Source organism: Aquila chrysaetos (assembly GCF_900496995.4).
Source record: "Aquila chrysaetos chrysaetos chromosome W unlocalized genomic scaffold, bAquChr1.4 W_unloc_8, whole genome shotgun sequence".
NCBI classification, from domain to species: domain Eukaryota; kingdom Metazoa; phylum Chordata; class Aves; order Accipitriformes; family Accipitridae; genus Aquila; species Aquila chrysaetos.
Genome location: NW_024470328.1, coordinates 277,031 through 297,935, shown reverse-complemented (window position 1 = coordinate 297,935; position 20,905 = coordinate 277,031). Strand labels below are relative to the sequence as shown.

At 51.7% G+C, this 20,905-nt stretch overlaps 1 protein-coding gene across 2 annotated transcripts; it reads left to right on the top strand.

Moving 5' to 3' along the window:
- The first annotated feature begins 4,767 nt into the window (after positions 1-4,767).
- Positions 4,768-19,899, top strand: LOC115338020 (olfactory receptor 14A16-like). Of its 2 annotated transcripts, none has more exons than XM_041121674.1 (2): positions 4,768-4,790; positions 5,698-6,622. In XM_041121674.1, exon 2 carries the CDS (start codon positions 5,705-5,707, stop codon positions 6,620-6,622), a length of 918 nt encoding a protein of 305 aa, XP_040977608.1. In that variant the 5' UTR covers positions 4,768-4,790; positions 5,698-5,704. The 2 variants fall into 2 exon arrangements, with proteins under 2 accessions (XP_040977608.1, XP_029862286.1); XM_030006426.2 differs by lacking the exon at positions 4,768-4,790 and adding an exon at positions 19,822-19,899 and having other exon boundaries at positions 5,705-6,595.
- The last annotated feature ends 1,006 nt before the right edge of the window (positions 19,900-20,905 follow it).

Genomic DNA, 20,905 nt, shown 5'->3' with positions numbered 1-20,905 from the left:
TTTGGCCAAATCCACAAGTGTCTCAAGAGCCCTCTGGGCTGAAAATACACCACCTCAACATTTAAGGTCTGTGGGCCACTGCCTCAAGCAGTGGATGAATATGGAGAATTACAGGACACTGCAGGAAATGAAAGAGAAGGATGCGCTTCATGGAGTTGCCTACCAAGGTGGAAAATGCCACAGGAACCCTCTCAAAAACACCAAAAGAGGCTACAAAACAAGTAATGCATGGCCAATGGGGAAAAGATTAGCAGGGTAGTCTGTTCTTTTTGGGTGGTGTTACAATAGTAAAACAGGAGCACTTGTAGTTTCAGGGAAGTAAAATGGAAGCAAAGAATGTGGTCAGGGCTCTTTGGGGTCAACTGCAAAGCAGCCCAGCACCTGATGTGAATGACTTCTGTGGTCAGGGAGAACCTGAGAGCTTTCCCTCATTGGAAGACATGAAGGGGGAGGAAGGACAGCATCATTCATTCACGCTGGAAGGGACCTTGGCAGGTGTCTTGACCAACCGCCTGCACAAAGCAGGGTCGGACCAGGTTACTCAGGGCTTTATTCAAACATCTCTTCATCACATTCAAGGATCAAGCCTTCACATATTCTCTGGGAAACAGCTTCCAGCGCTTCACTATCTTTGTTTCTCCCTGTATGTACCCTGACCCTCTCTTTTTCCTGCCCATTGCCTCTTGTCCTTGTGTCTTGTACCACGGACATAAGCCTGACTCAGCCTTACTAGGAATAAACAGCCAACTTAAGAATCCCCAAGATTTAAAGTGATGGCTCAAAATGTGTGTATCACTCACCTAAAAGCTGAGGGCTTTCTCCCTCGAGGAGTTACCTCGGGCGGTGCACCAGCCCGAGGGGGAGTCCCCGACTGCAGACCTGCTGCTCTGAGGAGGACTGCCAACATGTCCTCCAGCAGGACCCCATTTATACCCCTGTCGAATCTGACCTGTGGTCATTTAACCCTATTGGCTAGGAGGGTCACCTCGGTGTACCTGGCGCACTTCAATCGGCCAGTTCAAATTTCAACCTGCAGCCTCCAGGGTTTCCTTCCCCTTCTCCCTTCCTGGAGAAGTTTTGTTTCCTGCTGGAGGGATGCAGGGGGGGGGTGTACTGCCACAGTGGTGCCGGGAATCACCCACCTCCAGTGCTGCTAGGCCAGCTGAGTAGGGCCCTCTGCAGCACAGGAGAACATTGTGTCCCCTTGGATGCTGGCTGTGAGGTCACTTCTCAGGAGCTGACTGGCCAGCGGTGGGGAGGCAGATGTTCAGAAGTCATGAAGGTCATCACAAAGCTGACTCCAACAAGATTAAAGATTTGGGGAGGTCAGCAGGAACTGGCACAAAAGGGATGGGAGATTTGGGGGAACAGAGAGGGGCTTGGCCAACAGAGATGAAAGATTTTTATGTGGTAAAAGGGGTTCAAGTAATGTGGAGGGTGCTGCAACACTGACTTTAAAAACATTCATGATAGGCCTTTACCTTATTTCTAACCAGTAACCTTAAGCCCTGTTACTACCCCTAAGTGCTATCCCTCATACTGAAAAGAATCCTCTACTCTAATACCTAACCTCAACCTTACCTTGAAGGCAAAGCCCAAACCCATAACCCCATACCCTTATTCCTACTCTATTGCTTACCCTAATCCATAACCCATACTCCTAGCACTAAAATGCTAGCTTTAATCCCCCTCTCAGCCCGAGTCTGAAGTAAAACCTTAACCCACAAAGCCAGCCCACACCCTAAACATGAACCAGACACTCTCAGCAGAACACCAAACCTCCCGAAGCTTCTGCCTAACCCCTAACACCAAAAGTCAAGCTCTAAGTCCTAAACCCTAACGCCCAATTTTAACACCTAACCCCCAAAGCCCTCCTTCCCACACTCCAACCTTCTGTCCTGGGTTCAGCTGGGATAGAGTTAATTTTTACAGGAACCTGGGAGGTGGGGGGGGCATAGCCGGGGCAGCTGACCTGAACTAGCCAAGGAGCTATTCCATACCATGTGACATCATGCCCAGTATATATATGGGGAGTGGGCCCGGGGGGAGGGCTCTCCTGCTCTCTCTCTCTCGACTTTCGGTGGGGGGAGTGGCGGAGCGTCGGGTCCCAGGTGGTGAGGAGTTGCACTGTGCATCACTCTTTTCTGTATACTCTTTCATTAGTACCATCGTTGTTGTAACTTTTTTTGCGTTGTCCCAGTAAACTGCCCTTATCTCAACCCTCGAGGTTCCAGGTTTTTTTTCTTTTCTCTCCTCCGTCTCCCTCCTATCCCACTGGAGGGGGGCGGGAGGAGTGAGCGAGCGGCTGTGTGGTCCTTTGTTACCGGCTGGGCTGAAACCACTACACCTTCTCACAATTAACACCACCCACACACACACACTGTGGGGGCAAGGCAAGGATCGCGAGGTCCCAGAGACGTTACAAGGTGTTGGAAAAGGAATGTGGGGTGACCTTTTGTGGAATGATTGCTGGAGGTGACTTATTGATATGACACCCCCCCCTCCTCAAAGTAAGGTGAACCTCCAGGGTGGAATGCAGTGGGCACGTAAAGAATCGGTTCCATGGTAGTTCTCTAAGCAACAAAACCTGCAACTTTAGATGTTAGCAACACCAGGGGAATTTGGTATGCTGACTCTGAAAAGTAACACGGAAGGTGGAGTGGAGTGGAGACGCTGTGGCGAGGCTCTGTGATTGCAGGGATAGGGAACTGGAATGATAGGAACAAGAACGGTTGGTCCCTGCATTGAATCAAGGAAGGTAAAATAATGGGGATTTTGTCGACCTAATGCCCTACTTCTGATTTATATCACACGTGCCCATTTCTGGGGTACTGACATGCAACACCATGTCCTTTGGGTGAACTTTGCTCATTATAACATCATTATAATACCAAAACACACCTCCATCCCAAAATTACCCACCTCCAATGTGCGACCACCCCCCCACGGAGCATGCGCTCTGAATTTTCTCTAGCATATACCTTTAAAAGCAAGGTGAGAGAACTTTATGCCAATCAAAGTAAAGGTATGTATGACTAGAGTCACTCAAGCTCCACCTAAAAGGAAAAACAGTTTAAAAAGACCCCCAAAGAGGAAGACTATTATGAAAACATCAGTGTGTTATCAACATTCTACTCATACGTAACTCAAAACATAGCACTATACCAGCTACTAGGAAGACAATTAACTCTATCCTAGTTGAAACCAGGACCCTCTGCCTCTGATAGGGGAAATAACACTGCTGGAAAGAAGTGTGTCTCCCCAGCTGAAGGAGGGAACATCAGTGATTGCTTCAGGCTGTTTGCCAGCAGGTTCCCCTGGAGCCCCAGGGACACCTGGAGGGAGCCCAGAGGGGGCAGAGAAAGTGCTGCCTTGGGCTGGTCCTCTGCTGCTGAGCTGGGCTGGGCTCCTGGGACAGAGGGAGCTCCTGGCAAGCGGGCAGCACTGCAGAGAGACAGCTCTGCCCAGGAGCAGCTCCTCTGCAAAGCGCAGCAGGGCTGAGGGCACTGCCTGCAGGCACCAAGGGGAGAGGAGGGAAGGGAGAGGGAGGTTAAAGGCAGTCTGGGGTGGGAGGAGAGAGGAGAGCTGACCTGGAGAAAAATCTTGACAGCCCTTCACAGGGTAAGTCTCTGGTTGCAGGGCAATACTGATGAGTTCTTGGAAGTGCTGCCTAGACTTGGCACGTGCCAGGGCTGATGGGACCTGTCAGGATGTCTCTCCTTGCTTTTTCTCTGGTGTGGAGGAGGAGGACATGCTCCAGAGCAGGGCTTCCCTGCTTCACCATCAGAGGGACAGAGAGAGATAGCCTCCTTCTCCTGGTAATGGCTACAGTGGTGTGAAGGTGGGTGTGCACCCAGGGGTGCCCACGGCTGTCCTTCCAAGCAGGTACCCTGCAGCCCAGGGCGATGTGTGCTGGGGCAGGGACTCTGCTGTCTGCCAGTGTCAGCTCTCAGCCTGCCCAGGGAGCTCCCCATGACCATGCAGGGAGAAGCTGTGGGCGGAAGGAACGACCCCCGGCAGGCTAGGGCAGGGTAGAGCAGGGCACAGTCCTTCTGCTCTCAAGAAAGTGTTGCATGGGTCAGGGCTTCTCACAGTTTCAGCTCTACCTCATGACATTTTTAAGGGGGTTTCTCAAGCAGCACATCAGCTCAGCAACAACTTCCCCTTTCCAGCCACATCAGGTTCTCTGTGATCTGCTCTTTAGCCCCTGCACAAGCAGAGATGCCCCTGGGCAGTGCCCTGCCCCTGAGAGGTGTTTGCAGGCAGAGGTGAATACACAGCAAGTGGGATGGGGTTTGTGAGCACGGACAGGGATTTGAGCTGGGGACAGGGAGACAGCTCCTGGCAGAACAGCTCCAAGCAGCAGAGACAGGGGCAGGCAGTGAGAGGGAGCTGCTGCCAGAAACGCTGGGGAGGTGGATGTGGGCACCTCCCTGCTGTCCCTGCAGCACAGACACCTTCCCCTGAGCAACTCCTCCCTGGTCTCCTTTCCCAGTGTAAGCAGAGCCTCTGCCCTCAAACGCATGAGGTCTGAGACTTGCATTGCCCTTGCAGCATCCAGAGCCCAGAAAAGGACAACCCCCTGTGTCTATCTTTGTGTGTCCCTCCTCCCTTGGCAGGAGCATGATGGCCTTCCAGTGTCATCCGCTCCTGCCTGTGCTGCCCTTGTTCTCACCGTTGGATTTGCTGAGTCAGTGTGGGGGGTGGGGGTCAGGGGTGGCAGGTTCCTCTCCTGTTCAGATGCCGACCCTTTGGGTCCTGCTTTGCAGACGTGTCTATGGCAGCAAAGTGCCCAAGTCTCCTCCGGGCAGCTTTAGGACATTCAGCTATGTCCCTGGGGTGTCCTGCTGGGCTGCAGGGTGCCCTCCAGAAGGGCACAGCTCTCCCATAGTATCTCTCTGCTACCTAGGATCGCCATGGAGAAGACACCTCGCTGCTAAGGCTGTGGAAATGCTGTTGGGCAGCTGTACATGGGCAGCTGCAATGGTGCCTTTGTGTCCCAGTCTGGGAGGGGAGAGATGAGGTCCTCCTCAAGTACCCCGAGAAAAGCCAAGGAGTCTGGCATCTGCTTTTTGAACTTGGCTTCCTCTGCTCTCAAGAGCATCCAGTTTCTTTTTAGGGGAACACCTGAGTGGGACCCTCCTCCAGCTCCAGGCTGCCAGCACAGGACAGCTGAGAACAGGACTGATGGGCAGAGCAGCTCTCCTTACTCTGCACTAAGGGACTGTCCCTTTGCCTCTCGGGATCCACAAGATTTCACTTGGAGTGCATTAGAAATGTCAGGGATTTCAACCACCCAAACCCACTCCTAAATGTGGCAAGTGCAACTAGAACAAAACGAACAAAACAGAATCCCCTCAGCTCTGTTCTGCAGTTGGGCAATTTGAGAACAGCAATGCTGAAAAACTCTTTGATATGTCATGAGTGTATTTAATTTGAGATCAGCCTGTGTTCCTAGTTCTCTCTCACTGCAGAGCAAGAAGGACTGCTCGAGAGCCCATTACAAAGTCCCTGCTCCCAATGGCCCCCTCAGCCAGCAAAAGGTGGAGCTCAAGTGAGGGAGCTGCAGAGAGGTCTTCCTAAAAAGAGAGAGTCTGAATGTGGGGTTGCAATGAGACATGCAATATGTTTTGCTGAGAGAAGTCTGGCCTAACTCACTAGTACCTTTTGCTCCTCAACAGATAACCATACGCGGAGGAAGCAAATGTCCAACCACAGCTCCATCACTGAGTTCCTCCTCCTGGCATTTGCAGACACGCAGGAGCTGCAGCTCTTGCACTTCTGGCTCTTCCTGGGCATCTACCTGGCTGCCCTCCTGGGAAACGGCCTCATCATCACCGCCGTAGCCTGCGACCACCGCCTCCACACCCCCATGTACTTCTTCCTCCTCAACCTATCCCTCCTCAACTTGGGCTCCATCTCCACCACTGTCCCCAAATCCATGGCCAATTCCCTCTGGGACAACAGGGCCATCTCCTTCCTAGGATGTGCTGCCCAGGTCTTTCTGTTAGTCTTTTTGATGTCAGCAGAATATTTTCTACTCACTGTCATGGCCTTTGACCGCTACGTTGCCATCTGCAAACCCCTGCACTACGGGACCCTCCTGGGCAGCAGAGCTTGTGTCCACATGGCAGCAGCTGCCTGGGGCTGTGGGTTTCTCTATGCTGTGCTGCACACTGCCAATACATTTTCACTACCCCTCTGCCAAGGCAATGCTGTGGACCAGTTCTTCTGTGAAATCCCCCAGATCCTCAAGCTCTCCTGCTCAGATGCCTACCTCAGGGAAGTTGGGGTACTTGTGGTTAGTGTCTTTGTGCACTTCTGTTGTTTTGTTTTCATTGTGCTGTCCTATGTGCAGATCTTCAGGGCTGTGCTGAGGATCCCCTCTGAGCAGGGATGGCACAAAGCCTTTTCCACGTGCCTCCCTCACCTGGCCGTGGACTCCTTGTTTATAAGCACTGGCATTTTTGCCTACCTGAAGCCCCCCTCCATCTCGTCCCCATCCCTGGACCTGGTGGTGGCAGTTCTGTACTCGGTGGTGCCTCCAGCCATGAACCCCCTCATCTACAGCATGAGAAACCATAAGATCAAGGATGCCCTGAGGAAAGTAATGACTGGATGATTTCAGAAGGAATAAACTTCCTGTTGTCTTTTGCATAGTACTCATATATCATTACAAGCCCAGCCTGTCTTCTGGTAGTTTTCTTAGGGTGATTTTGGGTTTTGAATGAGATTTTTGATTGCTCTTTTTGCCTTGTTTTACTTATCTGAATGCTTTCTGGAAAGAAATGTCTTTGTTCCCCCAGTTTCCAATTCACAGTCTATCCAGCTTTTGTGTGCCCTGGAGGCTGTGCAAATGAGGAGCCATACCCTCTGTGTGTTTAAACAAAATAAAGGGCCCTGCAGTGACTTGTTCTTCTGAGATTCTTCCTCCAAGACCTTCTCTGCAGCTGCAGGGAGCAGTGCCTGTGTGCAGAGGGGAAGAAGAAAAGAGTCCCGGCACAGCAGCACTGCCACGGAGCTTGGTCTTTCCCGAGCTGCTCTCTTCCCACTTCCATGCTTTCCTTCTGAACCCTTTGGTTGGTGGAAGGCCTGAGTGCTCTTGAAGCTTGGTTACAGTCCTGCTGTGTGGCAGGCCTGTGACCGCAGGCAAGGACAGGCAATGGGCACTTGTGTGCCAGAGCTGGCCTCCATAGCAGCATTTCCATCATACAAGGGGATCTCCTCAGGCCTTGTGCCACAGATGCCCCCCAGCCCTGGGGCTCAGCCCTCTCCACCCCCGAGGAGCTGCTGTGCCCTTCAGAGGGTCTGGGGCTGTGGGGTGAGTGCCCAGAGCTCTGCCGCACCCTGTGGTGGGCACTGGTGTGGGGCCATGCCAGACTGGGCTGCGCTGGGGAGAGGGCAGGGGAGGCGGAGGGAGGTCAAGGGAAGTGGGGAGAGTTTAGGGGGAGGTGGTCTTGATGCAGAGGCTGACACTAGGTCTAGTAGATGCAGAAATAGAACGTATGTTTAGACTCAGTGTATTGCCAGATAAAGGAGTTTGGAATTTGTTAAAAGATTAACAACTGTCTCCAGAAGTTGATTTACATACACAAGCCAAGGACATAAGCCTGTGTATGTAATGATATGTCTTGTTCGTGGAGGTATCCTGTGTGATAAGGGGAGATGATCTGTCTTTTGTGATGACTGAGCCAAAGTTAGGAGATAAGCAGAGAAGTTGTTTGTGAGGCCCAGAAGAGGAGCGTACTGCGCAAACTCATACAACAAGGGTCAAACAGCGGACAAGTGAGGAAGACTATGGACGACCACCAGAGGACTCTGAAAGACCACCAGAGACCTCCAATGCACTTGCATAAAGGACATTTATATATGCTAATAGTTTCCTGGATAACTAATGACTATGCATAACATTTCTCGGAAATCTAGTGAATATGTATGTAAGACATGTATTTAACCCATACAGTTAAGCTCGTGGTTAAGCACGTTTGGAGGAGCGATCCCCCGTGCTTCCAGCGCTGCAATAAAGAATACTTAACTCCATCACCGAATGCTCAATTTGTGAAACAGTCTGGGCTGGAAAGTGCCCAGGAGAGAAAAATATCAGTGTATAGCTTGCAGCGTGTGACCATGCAGTGTAAGGAGTGACACCGGGGGGTTGTGTTGCAGAGACAGGGCTTGTGGCAAGAATGGAAGACATGCAGGTGCAGAGGAGAAGAGGCCGGTCTCTGCCCTTGGTGGTGTGGACAGATGGGGAGGGTGGCTCAGGGCCTTCCTCATCCCCAGTGTGTCTTATTTGCCATTTGCAGCACTTGCCAGTCACCCCATATTTAAGGCTGAGTCTTGCTGTGAGGCCATCTCCACCTTCCTGCTGGGCCAAGGGCTAGTTCTGGGGAATGGACAGCCCTGCCCAGTGCCTCTGCTTCCCCAGACTCTGGCAGACCCTGGAGCAGAGCTGTCTGCAAAGCTCCACATGGGACAAGGCTGTGGCAGGGCAGGGGTCGGGTGCTGGGGAAGCTGCAAAAGTAGGAGTGTTGTGGGGGAACTGTGATCTGAAGGCTGCCATTAGGATCACAAATGGGGGAACTTTCCCCATCCCTGACTCTACCCTTTCCCGTGCTGTGCCTGCAGAGTGGGACCGTGTATGGGCAGTGGGGCTGGGCCAGCACAAGGACAGGCACCATGAAGCAGCTGCCAGGAGGTGTCAGCAAGGACAGGTACAAAGCTGGAATTTCTATATATTGCCTTAGTTGTGGAGGCATGAGTGTAGGAAAAGAAAAGCTCACCTGGAGATGCTGGTGGCAATGGAATTCAAAAGCAAACAGAAGAGATTTGTTCACTTCTGAGAGACCAAGGCTGAATAAGGAAAATGCAGGGCTGCTGCTGAATGGGGAAGGTGATTTAACAACAGCAGACACAGCTGGGGCTGAAGGAATGAATGCCTGCTGTGCCTGAGTCTTTACTGAAATGGTCTCCAGGCCCCTGTGCTCAGGGAAAGGCTTCAAGGAAGAGGAGAGCATGCATTGGCATGAAAGTCAGGAAATCCTGCAAGGACAGATGCCAGTTTCTGTCCCTGCAGGGGACTAGCCCTGGCAATGACACGGGGGCTGGGCTGCCTGGCTGGAAGGAGGCGTTTTGGAAAGGTCTTGGTGGACAGTGAGATGGACAGGATGCAGCTGTGTGCCCTGGCAGCAAGGAAGGACAGGAGGACCCTGGGCTGTACGAACAGGAGCACAGCCAGGTGATTGAGGGAAGGGATTATACCGAACACTGTGTCCAGATTTCAGATCCCAATATAGGAAAGTTGTCAGCAAGCTGGAACAACTTTAGCAAAGGGCCCCCATAATGGTCCGGGGCAGGAACACTTTATCTGTGAGGAGAGGCTGAGGGAGCTGGGCTTGTCCAGCCTGGAGAAAGGAAGGTCTTGGGTGAAACATGTAGCAGCATTGCAGTGTTCCCAGGAAGACTGAGTCAGGCTCATGTCCATGGTACAAGACACAAGGACAAGAGGCAAGGGGCTGAAAGAAGAGGGTTAGTGTACATATAGAGAAACATGTTTCTAACATGAGGACAGACAAATGCTGGAAGCTGTTTCCCAGGGAGTTTGTGTGGGATCCATCCCAGAAAGTGCCAAGGCGTCTTTGGATAAAGCCCTGAGCAATCTGGTCTGGCCCTGCTTTGAGCAGGAGGTTGGCTGAGAAACTTCTGAGGTCCCTTCCAGCCTAAATGATGCTGTCCTTCCTTCCCCTTCATATTTTCAAATGAGGGAAATCTCTCAGGTTCTCCCTGACCACAGAAATAATTCACATCAGGTGCAGAGCTCCTTCACAGTTGACACCAAACAACCTTGGACACGTTATTTGCTTCTCTTTTTATTCCCCCACCCAAGCTCTTCTCTTGTACTGTTGCAAAACCTGCCAACAAGAACAGCCTACCCTCTCAATCCTTTCCACATTGGTCTTGCATTTCTTGTTTCATATCCTATTTCTGAGATGGTTGCTGTGGTATTTTCAACTTTGGGTTGAAAGCAGCTCCGATAATCACATAATTCTTTTTCATTACTCGTATTGTGCTGTAATTTCCCATATTGTTATCTTCTTTGAGGCACTGGCCCACAAAACTTAAAGGCTGATCTGCTGGAGTTTCAATCTAGAGGGACCTTGATACACTTATGGTTTTGGCCAACAGAAACCTCCAGAAGTTTTAGAGGGGAAGGGGAGCAAGTTCTGCACTGGGGCAGAAAAACCTTGTGCATCAGGACAGCCTGTGACTTGACTGGCTGCAGAGTTCCCTGCGGAGAAGGGCATGGGGGTTATGATGGATGCCATGTGAGCCAGTGGGTTTCCCATTTTGAAAGGAGGATGGGGAAACTGGAGAAGGTCCAGAAGAAGTCTGTCATGTTGGGGAGAGGGGCCTAAAGCACATGAGCTGTGTGGAGAGGTTGAGGGCAGTAGCCCTACTCAGTGTGCTGCAGGGGAAGCACAGGGCAGTCTAAAAGCAGGTGACACCTCCCTGGAGAGGTGGTCAAGCCAAACTCTTCTGCAGTGCCAAATGTTATGGCAGAGGCAAGAGGCAGAAACTTCTTCCTGGCAGCTTCACTCTGGGCCTTAGGATAAAAAGCAAAAGGCGGATGGTGCTGCACTGCAGCAGGACATACAGAGAGGATCTTTGACTTCCATGTTTGGAGGTTTTCAGGTTTCAGCTCCACAGCCAGCTTGACCTTGGGGTTGGTGATAGCCCAGCCTTTGGTGGGAGGTGACTCTTACAGATATGGAGACAAGGCAGTTGACCAGGACCTTGAACCTAGGAACCAGTATGCCATACCACCTGGGATTCCTGGGAGCACCTAAGCTTTTCTCCAGAGAAGTGTGATTCCTCTTGAAGTGTCCTGGCCAATCTCCTGATACATGTGGTGCTTTAGGCTCTGGAGAGAATCAAAACCAACTTTAGGAGTAGGCTAGCTTCATTTTGCATTCTGAAATGCAGGGGAGATGAAGGCAGCTCAGAGCTTCCAGGCTCCCTGCTGCACAGTTAGGACTTCAGAGCCTGGAATGGCAGGTAACAGTGTTGTGTCAGTGTACACAACATCCAGATTTTGCCTGCCTTTGTGCCTTTTCGCTGACCTGGGATCTGTCCCTTGGCCGCCTTTGGCTAAAACCAAAACAGCTCCCCTATTCCACCTCCCCATCCTGATGAAAATTCTGTGAAACAGATGGAGCAGAGCTGATTTAAGGGTAATTCTGTCGAAGAGGTGTAATCTTTAAATGATAGCAAAGAGTTAGCAGTGAGAGGAAACACACTGTTCTAAGAATTGCATGCCAGAGGCTAATCTCTAAGAACTTCTAGCTATAATGTCAAGTAAAAACAAAATGAAAGAGCTTTAGTTCATCATCAAGAACACAAAAGAGTTCCCTTGCAGCACTGTCCTGTTACTGTTATTACTGACAGTTCCACTAATTCCAAAACATCCTTGAGAGCTTCTATATTTTTCCTTGGTTCCAAAGCTCAGGCTGCTCAGGTGCGGAAAGTACTACCTCAAATCTCTGCAAACCAAATCTCTCCCACCTGCTATCATCCACGTTCTTTTACCCCAGGACACTTCTAACCATCGCGTCAGCCTACTACCCGGTCTCCATTTTTTAATCTGGGTGAAGTCAGGGTACTCCCTCTCAAAGCCTTCCCTACAAAAGTCTTTTCTACCTGCTGATCCCACTTGTATCGCCTCACGCTATGCACAGCTCCATCTTCCTTCAGCAGAGCTCCATGGGAGGGACAGTTTTCCTGTTCCTTTCATGAGAATAGGAGACAAACAGGAGAGACTCCTTGCCAGGAAGCCAGAGCCTTGGGTGTTGCTCACTTGGTTCTTACTGGCACTTCACTCAGACTCTGGTTTGGTGTGTTTGGTGCTTTACTATGGCTACTCCTTCTGCAGACAAGATCTTAAAAAGACAACGATTTCATAAAAGATGTTCATAAAGGCCCTGTTGTAGACAGCAACGTTTGCCATGAACTCTGGAGAGAGCCAGGAAGATAGTTAATAAGCACTAGGAATATGCAGGAATCTCAAGGCCTCTTCTGAAGTGTGAGCGGCTCTGAGCAGCACTGATTGATTGGCCATGTGTAGGGCTCAGAGAGAGGGTCGAGGGATGTCAGTGAGAAAGAAGGAGGTGGCTGATGGCTTTAGCAAATCCTGAAACCCCCTCTGAGGCCAGAAATGGAAAGCAGTGGATGTCTGTGGATGGGGAAGAGGAGGAGGTGTGTCCTGGGAAGACACCAGGAAGGAAGACCCCTCTTCTGCAAGTCAGGGGTGAAAGAGATTTTTCTATGATATGTGCATGCCTAGAAAATGGAAAAGGCCCACTGCTGAGGGTGGCTATCATGCCAAATGAGCTGACCTTGCTCTTTTCCTGCTTCACTTCCCATACTTGGGTAGACCTCAGGAAACATCTATGAGTGTGGAGGATGCACAGACCTCCTGGGGTGAAGTTTCATCACTGCGGGGGAAGAGGGAAGGGTTTGTGAGACACGTGGTTGTGCAGGGAGAGAGCCGTACATGTAAGAATTCAAGCAAGCCTGGGGCTAGGACATCTTGGGTGCTAGAGGAACATAAACAAGGCTTTGAAAGAAGCCAGATGGGTTTTGGGGAAGTCAGAGTCATTGTCTAACCCTCAGAAAACTACAGCTTTATGTTTGAAGAACAGTGAGGACAGAGAGTTATCAGTAAACCTTGGGATATCATGGGGTCAGAGCGAGTTGGGGAAGCAGGGGGGAGAGTTAAAATCTGCAGAGAAACGATCACTGACATAGGACAGTATAGGACAGCCTGCGGTGGGGAAAGTCAAGTGTAGCAGTGCTATATATCAAGGTGCCGCGATTAGATCACTGGTCGGCCCGGACCAGGGAAGAGACAGATAGCACACATGGTGTGAGTGCCAAACTCTGCCCTTTATTGCGCAGTTAATTCCTTTTATACTAACAACAGTAGGTGGGATCACTGATACGTCATAGGGAGGCGACGACTAGCCTTCTACCTTTCCGTGACATCGCGAGATCTTCTGAACGCCGTACCCTACATCTCCCCCTCCTCATGTCCAACTAGCTCCCGTTGGTTACACACACTATTCATGCACTGTCCACGCGTCCAGTTGCACTCAATGATTGGCTGCATCAACACTGCACATGCGCATAAACATAAAATATAATTGGTCATACTAACTAAACATACGAGACTTATCTCAGTCTAATTGGTCAAGATAAACTGCCAAATTGAGGTTGTTTGTGCCAAGTTCTCTTTATCGTGGAATGTGCACCTGTGTTTTTCTAATTGGTATCTTTCTTATTTTTGTCTTCTTGTTTATTCTGTTCAAGGCCTTTTAAAGGCGTCTGGAATGCTCTTGTGACCATTAGCTGAAAATGTTCCCACAACAATTCCCCCTCCCTTTTTCTATAAAAAGACCATTAGCAAATCTAGTCACCACCATCCGCGAACTCAGCCCAGCAATCGGTAGGTGCCAGCTTTACGTGGGCGTCCCCACAGAGGCAACGATGGCCTTGCCGTACACCAGCCCGATGCACTTTGGAAAATTCCGGTATTTGTACATTTGCAGAGGAACAGATTTCAGCACATGTGGCCAGCGGGTGCTAAAATTCGCCTCAGTTGAAACATAGGGAGCCTATGGCACATGCAGTCGCTGGCCAAACGTGCCACACGAGTCATAGCCATCCTGCCTATTGGTTCACGGGCTTTGTGATGTGGTTGCAGTGCACAGAGAATCTTGACCTGTTATGTTGGTTAAGTGGACCTACAAGATCTATGAACACAATTAATTAAACACAGTAAGAGCAATATTATACCTGAGAAAATACACAAGAATAAAAGAAACCCTGAGTTTTAACAGAGATACAAACCAACTCGTAAGCCCCCATCCCACAGTTAAATACTCCAAGCCGAAATGACAGTTTTCTTAATTGCTATAAAGGTCTTGCAGCTCCTTATTGTCTCCGCAGTTCTGTTGTCTTATTTATTAAGTGGTGTAGTGTCAGAAATTCGCAGCATATACCCAAGGCGTCACAAGCCAGGAAAGGATAACAGTAATCTGTAAAGAAAAAACACTCAAACACTACGAGGTTAGGGCAGGATGAACCATATGACTAGGGACCCATTTCAGTAGCCCTTCAGGCTACTGAAGGTACACAGGCGTACCCCCGCCCGAGGCAACGCAGCTCAAACGGTTCGTCCCATTGGCGTGTCTGGGGATCACGCACACGGACCAGTGGGTAGGGGCCTTTCTCTTCCGTACTCATAAAATGTCGTTGCGCCGCCGTCTGGTCCAGGTCCCCCCGAATTGTCTGATTTAACGAAGTTGACGCAGTTAACAGGAGACGCTGTGTACGGGGAACAGGTGAATTATCCCGTAAGCAGGAGGGCTCCGCCTGGTCCCCCTCCCTAAGACGGTCTAGCAGGGTCTTTAAGGTTCGATGTGCTCGTTCTACAATGGCCTGGCCGGTGCTGTTATAAGGAATGCCGTGTACAAGGGCTATACCCCAGTTTGCACAAAATTGTTTCACCTTTTCCACAGTATAAGCTGTACCATTATCCGTCTTGATCTGTTGTGGAATCCCCAGTTGGGCTATACATGCACGCCAGTGTTGTACGACCGCCAAGCTATTCTGCTTCCTGTGTGCTGTAGCGAGAATGTATTTACTATAGGCGTCTACGGTAACATGCAAATACTGTAGTGGCTTGAAGGGAGCGTACTCCGTAATATCTGTTTGCCAGATCTGATTTGGTTGTAAGCCATGAGGGTTGACCGTGGCTTCCCAAAGAGGTCCTTGGGTACAATGGGGACAAGCCGCAACAATATCTCTAGCTTCGGCATGGGAAATACCCGTTAGTGCCGTCAAACCTCGGGGACTGCAATGCAAGAGGCTGTGTAATGTTATCGCACGTGCTCTGGCTGGTGTGCTGTTATCATTACTGACAGCAGCTAACAGTGCTCGTGCCGCGTGGTCGGCGCAGCTGTTCCCTTCGGCTAGCGATCCAGGGAGACCAGAATGACTGGTAACATGAATAGGAAAAACAGGTGCACTGCGCAACTGTAAGGCGTTTAACAGCATACCGGCTATCTCCGTAGAAGAAGCTAGGGCCCATTCTCCCGCAACCAAGAGCTTATATACATACAGTGAATCCATGACTACATTCAAGGGCTCAGTTGGCCAACGTAACAATGCCATGGTTACTGCTTTGGCCTCCAAAAACTGCACGGAACGACTGGGTTCAGTATATACTATTTGATGCCATGCCCCATCTTCCTTCCAAACACAGACGGCCTTACTAGTCTTGGAGGACGCATCAGTGAAGATTGTGCGGCCGTCATTAGGGTGTTTAGCCAATTGCTGTGCTGGGAGAATGGGTAAGGCATGCAAGACCTCCCCACAGGGATGGACCTCATGTCCTGCTAATGTCCCTGCAAACTCTGCCAACGCACCCTGTAAAACAGAGACCTGCGGATAAACTAAATCCCATTGCGTTAGGGAGCAGGGCAAGACAATGCGGTCCGGGTGTTTGCCGATAAAATGTTGACAAGCCCTCCGGCAACGCAGAATCATGGCGGCTACTAACAGTGGCCAACTGATGATGGCTGTGTGCACTTTGCCCTGATGCAGCCACGCAAAAGGCCACTCTGGGCTTTCCGCAGGCTGTATCAATACACCATGGCAACTTTGCCTGGCCACAAAGAGTCGCGCAACAACTGGGCGTGCGGGTTGAAACCTTTGCAGGCCCCATTGCTGAGCCCGTTGGGCTATGTTTTCTAGCAACGCACGCTGCGCTGGTTGCAACACACGTGGCGCCTGCAAAAGTTCCCCTCCCCGGAGTAGTTGGTATAACAGATTCAGTTCATCCTCAGCAATTGGAACAAAGTTCCTTAGCCACAACAGTTTGCCCACTAACTTTTGGGCATCATGTAAGGTATACACTTGGTCGGGGACTGTGAAACTCTGAGCGGTAATTGTGCGGGGGGTTAATTGAGTGCCTAGATAACTAACAGAAGGTCCTATTTGTGTTTTGTTGGGGGATATGTGTAGCCCATATTCACTTAGTTGCTGGACCATTTGATCATAGAGGTGCTGCAACACAGAGTCGTCCCGATGGGATAGCAGAATGTCATCCATGTAATGAATAATGGTGGCTTCCGGGTGGTCTTCTCGCAGAGACCGTAAGGCCTTACCTACCGCGATTTGACAGAGAGTCGGCGAATTTTTCATACCTTGAGGGAGCACTTTCCACTGATACCGCTGCACGGGTGCTTGATGGTTTCGCTCTGGGATTGAAAAGGCAAACCTTTCGCGATCTCCTGGGTACAAGGGAATACTGAAAAAACAATCTTTTATATCGATCACAATGACACCCTGTCCCTTCGGCACGATGGCCGGAGAGGGTAGTCCTGGCTGTAAAGCCCCCATGTCCTGCAAGCAGGCATTGACTGCTCGCAAGTCATGGAGGAGCCGCCACACCCCTGATTTCTTTTTTATAACAAATACAGGAGTGTTCCAGGGACTGGTGGAAGGTTCAAGATGGTCCATTTGCACTTCTCGTCGCACCAGTTCTACCACTGCCGCCCGCTTCTCCTCAGTCATCGGCCACTGGTCCACCCACACCGGCCTGTCCGTAAGCCAAGTGAGCTTCAAGGGACGGCAGACGGCAGTGGCCTGCATTAAAAATCCGTGGAAAGGTGACACCCCCAAAGATGTAGGCAACAGCGCCCAAGAATGGCTGTTGGGACTGTTGCCACCATCAGGTTGCACCATGCCACTCTGTCAGAGTCGGCAGCAGTCGTAGGCTGGGCAAGAGTGATTTTCACTGGGGCCGTACTCATCCTCGACTCCTGTGCTCCCCCCACTCCCATCAATTGACCGTGTACTGCGGTGGGCCACTCTGGGGGCCAGGCATGAACTGGAATTACGGTAACATCTGCTCCCGTGTCTAACAGGGCTAGCAGAGTAATGCGGGGTGGAGAAAGGGGTAATCCCACCTCTAGAACGATCACCCTTTCTGGACGGGTTTTCATGCCCATGGTTAATGCTATTTGGGCAGTAGGAGGAACTGTAGGAATCGTCATCACATTGCCTTGTTCATGCCCCTCCCCTGCAGTGGTCAGTTCCACGGCAGCACTGTTTGATTCTGGGTTGTTGTCGGTGGGCCCTGTGCAAAAACTGAAGGGGAGGGCCTGGCCCCCATGCCCCCCCCCGTACCGTTTCCCGACATCGGTCCCCTTTGTTTTGCAGACCCCGGAGCCCCCTGCCAGGTCTCGACGCGGCATTCCCGAGCTCTGTGCCCGAGCTTGCCACGTTTCCAACAGCGGAGTTTGCCCGCCCCCTTCTCCTGGTCCGACCCTCCGGGTTTGGTTGCGCAATCCCTCACTATATGGCCCCTACCCCCACATCGGTGACAAGTGCCTGCAGCCGCTTGCAAAACTTGTTGCAAGGCTGCCACTACCGGGCGTGCTTCTTGTTGTTGCTCTCTCTCCAGTACATGGCGTATCATGTTACCTAGGGACGAACCCGCTGGCAAATGAGAGACAAGCGCTGCGGTCTGTGGGTTAGCTTGAGCCCTAGCACATTCAAGCACAATCGCCTCTTTAGCCGCCCCCGGAATGTTTGCCGCCTGCACAGCAAGCTGAAGCCGATCTAAAAAGGCAGTAAACCTCTCGGCAATCCCCTGCCGAACTTTCACGCAAGGGGGGTCCGCTCTATCCATGGCCGCGACACGCCTAAGAGCGGCCAAGGCAGTTGTTGCGACTGCCGTAAAGTCACGCCCGCGCATGCCCTGTGCCTGTGCCTGAGGCGTTGCAAAGTGTCCCTCCCCCATGAGCTGCTCTATGGTCACCCCCGCCAGGTGATGACCAGGAGCCTGAGTGTCGGCCACTACCTTAACGCATTGCGCCCGCCATTCCTCCTTGAACAACAACAGCAATGACGGGGGCAATACTCCTCTCATTAGCTGCATCACATCAAAAGGCACAACAGGTGTTGAGAGCAGACACTCAAACAAAGTGAGCGCTTGTGAAGAATTCACTCCATGCGCCTGCACAGTACTCGCGAGCTCCCGAATGGTTTTTATATCAAAAGGTGTCCACTCGTACCCTCCCCTCGCTGCTGCCCGAATAGGGAGAACGACCGGTTGAAACTGAACCCCTGAGAGGCAACATTCTTTGGCCACTAGTTGCAAGTCTGTGCCCTTCGGGGTGTTCCCTTCCTGGCCATCCCCTGCCCCCGGTACCGGAGGCATTAAAGGCACCGCACGCTCTGCATTCTGTATAGCCCCATCAAGCCTGCGCAACATGCCCTGTAGTGCCTGCAAGGCGGTCTGTCCCACCTCTGTCTGTACCGGTGGCGCAGGTTTCAGTGGCCTCCGTACTGCATTATCCACCTTCCGCTCATCAGAACTATCGGAACCGACTTGAGGTGGCACCTCGCGCCACCCCCGGAAGGGCTCAGACGAGGGTTTAATCTGCTCCGGCAAGGGCGCAGGTAGTGGCTCAGCAGGCGCAGGCTTGGGTAAAGGTCCAGGAGGCTCGGTCGGCTCTCCCGGCAAGGGTGTCTGATTTTCCGCACAGGGAGGCACCTTCCCCCCCCCCCGTAATTTTCAGCCGCCGTAGCCTCGCAATCATCTCCTCTGTGGGTGGCTGTTCCCCCCACTCGCTCAATTGTTGGTATAGATCGCCCTTGACATCCATGCCTGGGACCCAGTCTAAAAGGCGTTCTTCCAAGTCCCTCTGAACCGTCCGCCGCAACTCCTCCCACGGATACTGGGGGGGGGGGGGGGCGCATCAGGTCCCGCTGGTGCCGCCTCTAAAGGAAAAACCTCCGTCTCCACCGCGCCCTCCGTGCCCATGTCCGCAATCAAGGACGGACCACTCTGTGAGCCCTGCTCCACTGTCGCCCACTCCGTCTGAGTCTGACTCAGTGTCCCCGAGGGCACTGTCTCCCGCTGTTCCGGAGGCGGCTCTTTACTCACGGACACAGCAGCTCGCGTGGCCAACAGGCACGCCGTAGTCTGCTGTGTCGCCGTGATCACCTTCTCTATCTTGCCCCAAGTCTGCAATCGTTTAGCAGCTCCGTGCTCAGCCGCGAGCTCCGATCGGAGCAAGGACTCCCGAATGTCTCCCCATTTTGGGGGGCTCAAAGCTTCGCTAGGAGACTCAATGTCCCCCCGGCGCAGCAACCATTGGATGCATTCGCCCGTGGGGCCCTTCTTAATCAAATCACAGGCACCCACCTCATCAGCTAACACCTTCAACACCTTAATCGCTTGCGCAAGCTCCATTGTCGCCTGTGCGACCGATCACGTCGGGGTCACCACTATGTAGCAGTGCTACATAACAAGGTGCCGCAATTAGATCACTGGTCGGCCTGGACCAGGGAAGAGACAGATAGCACACATGGTGTGAGTGCCAAACTCCACCCTTTATTGCGCAGTTAATTCCTTTTATACTAACAACAGTAGGTGGGATCACTGATACGTCATAGGGAGGCGACGACTAGCCTTCTACCTTTACGTGACATCGCGAGATCTTCCGAACGGTGTACCCTACAGCCAAGGGCTTTGGTAGGGCTGGAACCCAGAACTGAGGTCCTTGTTCTCTTGGCTAGGGCTGCTGACTTGTGGGCTGCGTGGTCTCCATGTATGTCAGCACTGGCACGATTGCCTATCTGAAGCCCCCCTCCATCTGCTCCCCATCCCTGGATCTGGTGGTGGCAGTGCTGTACTCGCTGGTGCCTCCAGTTGTGAACCCTCTCATCTATAGCATGAGGAACAGGGAGCTCAAAAATGCCATGAGGAAAGTGATTTCATGGACATTTTTCAATAACAGTAAACTTCCAGTCTTTTTCCACAAGTGACTCCCATACTAGGCCCATGCTTTGTTTTATTATTGTTGTTGTTATTGCTCTTTGGGGTTTCATGTTCGTAGACCAGTACTTGGACTTTCTGTACTTCATGTGAAGCATGAACCTCCTCTGTCTCACCTGGAGCACTATATAAAAATGTGTCTTTGTACCACCGGGTCCAAGCTGACTCCCTCATAGCATCTCTGTAACAAAAAGGGATCTTCCCTGTGCACTGCCTGATGGCAGGGCTGTTTTTCCAAGCCTCATGTCAGGAACAGGCCCGAGATACTGCACCTCCAAAAGGCCTATTGATCCGTGGTTTCAAGGTCAAAAAGCTCATTGTCACCTTGTGACCTGCTAGAGGGGTGGATTTAGGACTCACCTGTTGGTGCTTGGTGACAGTGGAGATGATGAATGGTCACTGAGGTACAAACCCAGTCCTTTCCCACATGTGACAGGGCAGAAGACATCTTCCAGGAGGGGAATCTGTAGCTGCCTGGACATCCCAGGGGATCTCCATGGGCAGCGTGTGCCTGGGGTGTGGCCGGAGCTCCACAAAGTGAGAGATTGCCCAGGCGGAATGACGCAAAAGTGTTAATTCCAGGTATTCACAGGGAAAGGAGGACTCTGCAATCACAGGGCAGGCAGCAGGAACCCAGCTGGCACAGGGGAAGGGGGCTGGAGAGATGCAAGAGCTGGCTGAGGAGCTCCAGGGCCAGGACTGTCATGCTGCCCTGGGGCGTGGGGCTGGCGGGGGCAGAGAAGGGGCAAATGCAGTCAGTGTTGGGGATCACCTATAATATGAACAGAGAAGAGCCAGAGAGTGAGTGGCCATACAGCCCAACCCTGAGGAAGGACCTTTGCTGCATGGTCACCCCTGTCTTCCTCCAGGTCTCTAGGATACCCAGCTCTACTACCATTATTAATACAAAGGGAACCAGTTTCCTACCAACACTCATTACACATCAAGTCCCATAACTCTTGCCACAGCCAGACTCTCAGCCAAGCCCATTCTCAG

Coding starts and splice junctions, on each gene's coding strand:
- LOC115338020 (XM_030006426.2), top strand. CDS start 5,705: ATGTCCAACCACAGCTCCATCACTGAGTTCCTCCTCCTGGCATTTGCA. Junction 6,596..19,821: donor GAAACCATAAGATCAAGGAT/GCCCTGAGGAAA, acceptor AGGAACAGGGAG/CTCAAAAATGCCATGAGGAA.